Source organism: Salvelinus sp. IW2-2015, linkage group LG36, assembly GCF_002910315.2.
Source record: "Salvelinus sp. IW2-2015 linkage group LG36, ASM291031v2, whole genome shotgun sequence".
NCBI lineage: Eukaryota > Metazoa > Chordata > Actinopteri > Salmoniformes > Salmonidae > Salvelinus > Salvelinus sp. IW2-2015.
In genome coordinates, this window is record NC_036875.1 from 36,045,133 (window position 1) to 36,056,248 (window position 11,116).

The 11,116-nt window shown below is 43.1% G+C and overlaps 1 protein-coding gene across 1 annotated transcript in view; it reads right to left on the minus strand.

Annotated features, from left to right (window-relative positions):
• Window positions 1-595: 595 nt before the first annotated feature.
• The window catches only part of LOC111959410 (parathyroid hormone 2 receptor-like), a 99,269-nt gene continuing 88,748 nt past the window's right edge, over window positions 596-11,116 (minus strand). Inside the window, exons 12-13 of the mRNA XM_070437675.1 lie at window positions 6,667-6,708; window positions 596-1,628 (exon numbers count right to left, since the gene is read on the minus strand). Of these exons, the coding sequence (XP_070293776.1) occupies window positions 1,230-1,628; window positions 6,667-6,708 (441 nt within the window). The 3' untranslated portion in view covers window positions 596-1,229. The remainder of the gene's footprint in view (window positions 1,629-6,666; window positions 6,709-11,116) is intronic.

Here is an 11,116-nt window from a genome sequence, read left to right on the forward strand (position 1 = left end):
CCATATGTTTGATTTTTATGATAGTGTTCCATTTATTCCATTCCAGCCATTACAATGAGTCTGCCTTCCTTTAGCTCCTCCCACCAGCCTCCTCTGGACTCAACCATCACTAAAAGGGCATCCAAGAACTAGACTTGAATAGCCTAAACTGTAGAAATACAGTAACGGTTTGATTAGATTAGACCCTTGTCTGACAGAATGACAGTAAATGAGGGAGAAGAGCTACAATGTGGACTGAATTACAGATGTAGGATCTTAATTTGAGCCAGTTTGCTACAGTAGAAAAACAATCCTGCAGCAACAGGAAATGTGAATTATGTGGATTATAATTAATGGACATTTTTGTAGGGGTTGTTCAATTTTTCTCGTAAGGGAAAATTAAYTCAGACATTCCAAAGTGGAAAGTACAAAATTCATAAGCCTTTTTAAACCTCAAATAAAATGTCCTATATTTCAGGAATGTTCTCCTGCCACAGGGTGATCAAATTAAGATCCTACATCTGTATCCTCCCTCTGTATGAGTGACAGTAACTCTAAAAGACAGAAAGAGTCGGGAACAGGGAGCAGTGAAATAACATTTATCACAAGTAAACAYATAAGCGAACAACAAATATCACTGAGACGTGACTGTAACATCATTTTAAGCCAACAAACAAGCCAGTCGCTGATAGAAATGAGCTTTTTTTAATGTATTTTTCTAGACTGGATAAACCTCAGCTTAAGGGGGCAATCACAATACTGTTGGCATTTAGACATCTGTCAGTCAGTCACATATCATTTTGGATTGAAAGAAAAAGTACTTTGCACAGACCAACACATGATGCCGTCCAGCTCCTATAGCCCTTATAACTGACTGGGCCAAGTCTCTGAGGATGGATGTCTGAGTGTCAATGGCTGGGGAGAGTTTGGCAGAAAACATGGATCCTTGGCCCGAGATTGTTTATAGACAAAGCAATGCTTTTTTTTTGCAAGAAAATGTAAATCAATTGGCATGTATGTACAAAGATGAGACGTACAAAGATGAGACGTATCTTTTCTTATTTGTCAGTTTTTTATGTGGCGTTTGTGTGTGTGTGTGTGTGTCTTTACATGTACATGTGCCAATAATCTGTATGAATGTACATGTGGTCCCATGTCTAGGGGCCAGTAGTCTTTGGTCTCTATCCCAAAGGCCTGTTGTTTTTCCCAGCTCAGTCACATTCAGAAAAACCTCCCGTCTCTCCCCATGTCTACAACGTCTCCTCATCATCATCTGCGGTCGTACTATTATTGAGGACAGGCATCGTCTCCTTCAGAGAGATGTCATCCASCTGCTTGGCACTGTCCTCCTCTGGTTCCTCAGGGATGGAGGGGTGGACGCTGTCTGGGTCTGAGTTACTGATGACGTAGCCAGGCAGGGTGGCGTGGGTGGACAGAGTCGGGGGTCCYTTGCTACGGTAGACACGGCTGGAGAAGAGGGTGGTTGATCGGATGGCGGGGCCACCCCCAGCCAGCTGAGACTGGCTGCTGGTGCTGTTGTTGAGCCCGGTGAGCACTGAGCCGTAGCGGTAACGGCCACACACCACCGGAACCTTCCAGTCCAACGCCAGGTTCCAACGAGTCCATGTATTTTTGATCTCTGTTTGGACCTTTGGAGGAGATGAGGAGAGGTGGAGAGGAGGTTGTTGGGGGAGGAAGAGGGTTGAGGTAGGGTGGGGCGGTTGAGGGAGGAAGAGGGTTGAGGTGGGGTGGTTGGGGGAAGAAGAGGGTTGAGGTGGGTGTGGTTGGGGGAAGAAGAGGGTTGAGGTAGGGTGGGGCGGTTGAGGGAGGAAGAGGGTTGAGGTGGGGTTGGTTGGTGAGGAAGAGGTTGAGGTGGGTGGTGGGGAGGAAGAGGGTTGAGGTGGGTGGTTGGGGGAGGAAGAGGGTTGAGGGTCGGTGGTTTGGGGGAGGAAGAGGGTTGAGGTGGTGGTTGGGAGGAAGAGGGTGAGGTAGGTGGTTGGTGGAGGAAGAGGGTTGAGGTGGGGCGGTTGGGGAGGAAGAGGTTGAGGTCAGGTGGTTGGGGGGAAGAGGGTGAGGTCGGTGTTGGGGGAGGAAGAGGGTTGAGGTCAGGTGGTTGGGGGAGGAAGAGGTTGTTGGAGGTCAGGTTGGTTGGGGGAGGAAAGAGGGTTGAGGTAGGTGGTTGGGGGAGGAAGAGGGTTGAGGTCAGGTGGTTGGGGGAGGAAGATGGTTGAGGTCAGGTGGTTGGGGGAGGATGATGGTGAGAAAGAGAGAAAAGAGGAAGAGGGTGAATCTTAGCCCTGGTTTTTCTTATGTCAAAATAACAGACATCTGAGGGGAAGCTCTCAACCTGAAGTGTCTTGTGCTGAAGGAAAGACCATCTATACTGTATACTGAGAAGATACTGGACTGACTGCTGTTACAATGGGAAAAAATGTAGAGGGGGCAGATACGCGTGTGAACAACAGGCACAACCTTTATTCAAAGTTGCCATATTGACACGTGTGTCCACTTACAGTGCTTTCGGAAATTATTCAAACCACTTCCCCTTTTCCACATTTTGTTACGTTACAGACTTATTCTAAAACGTATTAAATAAATGTTCTTCCTCATCAATCTACACACAATACCCATAAAGACAAAAAATAGAAATACCTTATTTACTCTACATAAGTATTCAGACCCTTCGCTAAGAGACTCGAAATTGAGCTCAGGTGGATCCTGTTTCCATTGATCATCCTTGAAATGTTTCCAGGACTTGATTGGAGTCCACCTGTGGTAAATTCAATTGGTTGGACATGATTTGGAAAGGCACACAACTGCCTATATAAGGTTCCAAAGGTGACAGTGCATGTCAGAGAAAAAACCAAGCCATAAGGTCAAAGGAATTGTCCGTAGAGCTCCGAGACAGGATAGTGTCGAGGGAAGAGGAAACAAAAACATTTCTGCAGCATTGATGGTCCCCAAGAACACAGTTGCCTCCAACATTCTGGAATGGAAGAAGTTGGGAACCACCAAGACTTACTGACAGAGCTCCAGAGTTCCTCTGTGGAGATGGGAGAACCTTCCAGAAGGACAATACCAAGCGTCGKGTCTGGAGGAAACCTGACACCATTCCTACGGTGAAGCATGGTGGTGGCAGCATCATGCTGTGGGGATGTTTTTCAGCGACAATGACTGGGAGACTAGTCAGGATCGAGGGAAAGATGAACGGAGCAAAGTACAGAGAGATCATTGATGAAAACCTGCTCCAYAGTGCTCAGGACCTCAGACTGGGGTGAAGGATCACCTTCCAACAGGACAATGAACCTAAGCACACAGCCAAGACAACGCAGGAGTGGTTTCGGGCCAAGTCTCTGAATGTCTTGAGTGGCCCAGCCAGAGCCCGGACTTGAACCCGATCTAACATCTCTGGAGAGACCTGAAAATAGCTGTGCTGCGATGCTCCCCATCCAACCTGACAGAGCTTGAGGGGATCTGCAGAGAAGAATGGGAGGAACTCCCCAAATACAGGTGTGCCAAACTTGTAGCGTCATAGCCAAGAAGTCTCAAGGCTGTAATCGCTGCCAAAGCTGTTTCACAAAAGTACTGAGTAAAGTGTCTGAATATTTATGTAAATGTGATATTTCAGTATTTATTATTTTACATATTTTGTCATTATAGGGTATTATGTGTAGATTGATGAGGGGGGAAATAAACAACTTAATACATTTTAGAATAAGGTTGTAATGTAACAAAATGTGTAAAAAGTCAAGGGGTCTGAGTACTTTCTGAATGCACCGTGTATAAGTACACTCGTAACAACCTCAACATTACGAAACTTCCACGAAACGCGCTGTTGAGTTTTGGCCACATGACAGAAAAATGTGACCATTCGCACAACAATCCTAAAATGTCATAAGAAATGAGGTAGTGTTWTTTGTCTTACAATAACGTTATACTATGCTAATATATTCGATTATTTTATGTCGAACACTTTCATTATGTGATCTTGCAGACATTGATTCAGCTTTGATCTAACTTTATTAAAAGAGTGCCATTTGCCAGAGTAGCCTGTTCTCTACTAGCCGAGCAGAAGCTTCGGGACCTTTAGCTATCGGGAAGAAGGTCCAGAAAAGTCAAATCCGCAGCCACTCCATACCAAAAAAAATCCCCACTTGGTCTGCTTCTCACTGTATTTTTCGCGGGGTCAGATTTTGGGGTGGAGTCAAGCCTCTCACTTCGCTTCACTTCCTGTCTGCCTACACCCACCACAGTGGTAGTAGTTAGTATTGGTCACAGTCACACACTCATTAGTTGCTAACTTTCTACAAAGATTATATAAACTCAGCAACAAAAAAAAACATCCCTTTTTTAGGACCCTGTCTTTCAAAGATAATTCGTAGAAATCCGAATAACTTCACAGATCTTCATTGTAAAGGGTTTAAACACTGTTTCCCATGCTTGTTCAATGAACCACAAACAATTAATGAACATGCACCTGTGGAACGGTCGTTAAGACACTAACAGCTTACAGACGGTAGGCAATTAAGGTCACAGTTATGAAATCTTAGGACACTAAAGAGGCCTTTCTACTGACTCTGAAAAACACCAAAAGAAAGATGCCCAGGGTCCCTGCTCATCTGTGTGAACGTGCCTTAGGCATGCTGCAAGGAGGCATGAGGACTGCAGATGTGGCCAGGGCAATAAATTGCAATGTCCGTAATGTGAGACGCCTAAGACAGCGCTACAGGGAGACAGGACGGACAGCTGATCGTCCTCGCAGTGGCAGAGCATGTGTAACAACACTTGCACAGGATTGGTACATCCGGACATCACACCTGCGGGACAGGTACAGGATGGCAACAACAACTGCCCGAGTTACACCAGGAACAGACAATCCCTCCATCAGTGCTCAGACTGTCCGCAATAGGCTGAGAGAGGCTGGACTGAGGGCTTGTAGGCCTGWTGTTAGGCAGGTCCTCACCAGACATCACCGGCAACAGCGTCGCCTATGGGCACGGACCCACCGTCTCTGGACCAGACAGGACAGGCAAAAAGTGCTCTTCTCTGACGAGTCACGGTTTTGTCTCACCGGGGGTGATGGTCGGATTTGCGTTTATCGTCGAAGGAATGAGCATTACACCGAGGCCTGTACTCTGGAGTGGGATTGATTTGGAGGTGGAGGGTCCGTCATGGTCTGGGGCAGTGTGTCACAGCATCATCGGACTGGCAATCTCAACGCTGTGAGTTACAGGGAAGACATCCTCCTCCCTCATGTGGTACCCTTCCTGCAGGCTCATCCTGACATGACCCTCCAGCATGACAATGCCACCAGCCATTCTGCTCATGCTGTGCATGATTTCCCGCAAGACAGGAATGTCAGTGTTCTGCCATGGCCAGCGAAGAGCCCGGATCTCAATCCCATTGAGCATGTCTGGGACCTGTTGGCTCGGAGGGTGAGGGCTAGGGCCATTTCSCCCAGAAATGTCTGGGAACTTGCAGGTGCCTTGGTGGAAGAGTGGGGTAACATCTCATAGCAAGAACTAGCAAATCTGGTGCAGTCCATGAAGAGGAGTTGCACTGCAGTAATTAATGCAGCTGGTGGCCACACCAGATACTGACTGTTACTTTTGACTGCTACTTTGTTCAGGGACACATTCATCTATTTATGTTAGTCACATGTCTGTGGAACTCAGTTTATGTCTCAAATCTTGTTATGTTCATCCAAATATTTACACATGTTAAGTTTGCTGAAAATAAACTCAGTTGACACAGAGGACGTTTATTTTTTTGCTGAGTTTATATACTGACAAGATACAGGACTCAATGCTTAAACAATGGGAATAAATGTTTGCAAAGGCAGAGGGCAGGCGGGAGCAGACAAGAACAGTGTCATGCCCTGACCTTAGAGATCCTTTTTATGTCTCTATTTTGGTTTGCTCAGGGCGTGAGTTGGGGTGGGCATTCTATGTTTTCTGTTCTATGTTTTCTATTTCTATGTGTTTGGCCGGGTGTGGTTCTCAATCAGAGGCAGCTGTCTATCGTTGTCTCTGATTGAGAACCATACTTAGGTAGCCTTTTCCCACCTGTGTTTTGTGGGCAGTTGTTTTCTGTCTTTGTGTCTGTACCAGACATAACTGTTTCATTTCGTTTCATTCTCTTTGTTATTTTGTTTTAGTGTTCTGTTTTTAATAAATTAACATGAACACTTACCACGCTGTGCTTTGGCCCGATGATTCCTCATCTTCAGACGACGATCGTTACAAACAGGCACAACTCGGATATAACGTTGTTTTTCTCAAAAGTTGCCGCAATGGCATGTGTGTACACATATATCAGTACATTCGTAACAACCTAAACATTTCAAAATGTATATTTTTTCAAATAACTCTCAAGTAGAAAATGAGCACTACAATTTTATGTTGACCAAATTCGACACTTTCCCATTGACCTTCATACAAAATGCTTTAGGCGCCGATGACGTGGACAACGATTAAGGCAGTCCCTCGCACCTCTCTGATTCAGGTGTTGGTGTTGGGTTAAATGCGGAAGACTCATTTCAGTTGAATACATTCAGTTGTACAACTTCCCTTTCCCTTTATTTTCGAACAGACAGATTTTGGGGCAGATTCAGCCCTCTTGCTTAGCCTCTTCCTCTCTGGTTGAAGTTAGACAATTTACAGAGAGTGTAGAATCATCCACACTCACCTCTCCATTGCAGTAGCAGTAGATGATGGATACAAAGAAGCCCTGGAAGAGACAGAAGAGTTGAGAACCAGTGTAATAGAAAAGAGGAGTTTATTTTTGTGTTGCAGATGCTATTCAATTCCAATTCATACTCTAAAGCAGTGGAAGGTTTATAGCATTGCAAAAACTTTGTCAATCTGGTGACATATCCCAGGGGGAAAAAGTACAGATTGTAGTTTATTAATGGTTTAAAAAGGCTTCTAAAGTTTGTAATTTCCACATTAAAACATCAGACTTGATTTATCCTAACAAAAAATATATCAACCCCAACAAAAATGTTCATTAATTATAATCCACATAATAATTAACATTTCCTTTTGATGCAGGATAATTTCCATTCTGTAGCAAACTGGCTCAAATTAAGATCCTACATCTGTACCCTTCTCTCCTTCATTCTCTGTCTCTTCAACGTAACACATATTTACTGATATGGCTTATGAATGTATGTTTTGATATAACTCATATTCATTTTTCAACCTTTATTCCTCAAATCATTATTACTCTATATGAAAAGGTCATGCATTGATTGGCATCACTTCTGCTATATCTTACAGACCATTATATCTGTTCTTCTCTCTCAAATATTCCCCTTTCATCCACTCCTGCCTGTCTTTGTGCAAGCAGCAGCACCCTGTTGCGCTATGGAAAGGTTGCAGATCTATGGTGCTGACTCTCTTTGACTGAGCTAAATCAGGCATGTGACTAGACATGGTGTTGTTCTCACTCTTTTATCATATCACCTCCTTCAGCTGGCAAACAAAGATACACAATGAGTCAAACTGTCATATTATTCAGTGATGGTGACTCATGTGTTCACGCAAAAAAGTGGAGATGTAAACTTTGTACATAAAACACATAGCTATAATGTTTGTATGAAAATGATCCCCACTATACACTGTGCTATATGAAGAATAATGCCTTGGGGGAATACAGCTATGATGTACATGTAGAAACTGAATAATGCCTTGGGGGAATACAGCTATGATGTACATGTAGAAACTGAATATTGCCTTGGGGGAATACACTATGAGTACAGTATGACCTGAATAAGTTGCCTTGGGGGGACAATTAACAGCTATGAATGTATTCATTGTAGAAACTGAGAAATGCCGTTGGGGAATACAGCCTATTGAGTGTACATGTAGATAACTGAATAACTGCCTTGGGGGAATCCAAACGTATGTATTACAATCGTAGAGAAACTGAATAATGCCTTGGGAGATATACACTAATCTGTGTTCATGTTAAACTGAATTATTGCTTGGGGGACATACACGTCTATGATTAGTACATGTAGAGAATGAAATACATGCCTTGGGGGAATATCAGCTATTGAGTGTAACAATGTAGAAACTGAATATAATGCTTGGGGGATCATAGCATGATGTACAGTTAGAAACTGGAATAATGCCTTGGGGGAAATACAGCTAGTGATGTACATGCTAGAACATGCAATAATGCCTTTGGGGGAATACAGCTATGAGGTACATGTAGAAACGAATAATGCCTTGGGGGAATATCAGTAATGAGTACATAGACAACTGAATATGGCACTTGGCAGGTTGGAATACAGCTATGATGTGACCATGTAGAAACTGAATAATGCCTTGGGAATACAGCTATGATGTACATGTAGAAACTGAATAATGCCTTGGGGAATTACAAGCTATGAAGTACATGTAGAAACGGAATAATGCCTAGGGGGAATACAGCTATGATGTACATGTAGAAACTGAATAATGCCTTGGGAATGACACAACATGATGTACCATGTAGAAAGGCTGAAAGTATGCCTTGGGGAATTACACTTATGATGTACATGTAAGAAACTGAAATAAATGCCTTGAGGAATACCAGCTTATGAGTACATGTAGACACTGAATCATGCTCGTTGGGGGAAAAGCTGAGTGATGTAACATGTAGAAACTGTAATAATCCTTGGGAATACAGCTTAGATGTAAATGTAGAAGCTTGAATAAATGCCTTGGGGAACTAGCTATGATGGTAATGTCATGAAGACCGGAATTAAGCCCTTGGGGGAATACAGCTATGATGTAGTAAGACGAACCTGAATAATGCTTGGGGGAATACAGCTTATGATGTAACATGTAGAAACTGAATAATGCCTGGGGGAATGACAGCTGATGAATGTACATGTAAATACTGGAAGAATGCCCTGTGGGGGAATACAGCTTATGACTTACATGTAGGAAATGAATACATCGCCTTTGGGAACTATCAGCTATGATTCAGTAGAGACCGGCGAATAATGCTTGGGAAAGACAGCTATGAAATAGGTACATGTAGAAACTGAATAATGTCCTTGGGGACATACAGCTATGAAATGTAGCCACCCTACGAAACTGAAATAATGCCTTTGGGGGAATACAGCTTATTGATGTACATTTAAGATTAACTGAACTCGAAAGTGCAATTGGGGGAACACCCAAGCGGATTTCAGCGTACACTCATTGTAGAACTGACATAGCAATGCCTAGGGGGACATAGCAACAGATGCTAGCAATGTAATTAAAACTGAATAATGCCTTGGGGAATACAGTCTATGATTCTAAGTAAAACTGAATAACTCCTTGGGAATACAGCTATGATTAACATTTAGACTACATACTGAATAATGCCTTGGGGGAATACAGCTTGGTCATTAGAAATAATACACCTGGGAACACCATTGTCAGTCAAACTGAAATAATTGCCTTGGGGAAATTACAGCTATACGTACATCCGTCCAAAACTGAATAATGCCAATTGGGGAATACGCTATGATGTACATGTAGAAACTGAAATACCATGGGCCTTGAGGGAAAACAGCTATGAGTACATGTAGGAAACCGAAGTAACTGCCTTGGGGGAAACAAACTATGAGTACAAGTTAGAACCACTGAAAATCTGGATCAGCTATAGACATAGGAAAACTGTAATGCTGAGAATACACTATGATCATGTAGAAACCGAATAATGCCTTCGCGGGAATACACCGCTATTGAAACTACAGTATGCTTGAAACACCTAGATCACAAACTGAAACGCCTGGAGGAATACAACCATGTATGCTTACATGTATAAAACTGAGATAATGCTGAGATACATGATGTGAGAAACTTATGCCTGGAACACATGATGTACATCGCTCACGAACTGAATAATGCTTGCGGGGGAATACAACATGAGTACATGAGTAGGAAACTAACAATCCTTGGGAGGAACTACAAAACCATAGTGTCACGCAGGGCAACAGACAGAATTATGAACCGGCATCTCCTTTTAGGAACTAACCGGACAACACGGAGGCAAACAACCATTATCTAAAACGACATACAACGTGGGAGACCACAACCAGTGAGGAAAGGTCTGTTATCCTCTGGGTAATCCATAGACAAGAACAAGCTAAACCCATGCGAATGAAAGTTCGATACATTACAAACCACTCACCTTCGTGTCAAACAGTCGATCTACATTGTCGTGCTACCGTCCAAAAGCTTCGCTAAGAAATCTTTATTATTTTTTTAATTTTTTTTTTCTTTGTTTTTTGATAGAACGAACCACTATAATAACGTGCCACAAAGAGCTATAGATACGAGCAGCTATAAGCGTATCTGTAAGAGTAAGGCTCGCCTCAAGCGTCATCAAGAGTAGCCTCTTTTGAACAACAGTAAGGTTGTCTCTATAATACCCTTTAATCATCAAATTCAAAAATCATAAAAAATCTAGATTTAACGCTGCAATTGCTTATATTAGGTAGAATGATAATAAATTGTTTGGTGGGATCTACTAACACGGTGTCCTACACACTATATAACTGTCTGCCTCAGCTGTGACTCAACGACTTATAAAAAAAGCTCCTCATGACTGACTGAGAGTGAACATGATCGTCACCACGCCCTTGGTCTGGGCACGACCTACCCTTCTTATTGTCCTCCGATAGACTCGGCTTAGACAGGAGAACATGAAAAAGAAAGTCTGCCAGGATCGCAGGGACACCCCCACGCTACGCCTGAGCCTCCGTCTCCTGAACTCGTCACACACCCTGTCAACACCCACCCAGTTGAGTGAACTGTACAGAGTGACGACACGAGCGAATCTACACAGCAAATGCAGCTTTCACTGCTCTAACTCCTGCCTCAAAAGCTTTTTATTTGTACTGACTTTAACTTCTTGACGCTAAGGGCCTCACATAAAAAAAATAAGAAACTAATAATAAATAATTCCCAAGCGTAAACGGTACTATTCTCAGGTCAGATCGTAGAAATTGCATATAATTCCAGATTTAGGATAGAAAAACCACTCCAAAGTCCCAAAACTGTCAAAATATTGTCTGTGAGTTAACTAAAAACTCGATTCTGCAGCGAAAACCTGAGTAAATATAGCCCGGAAGTGATAATACCATACTACT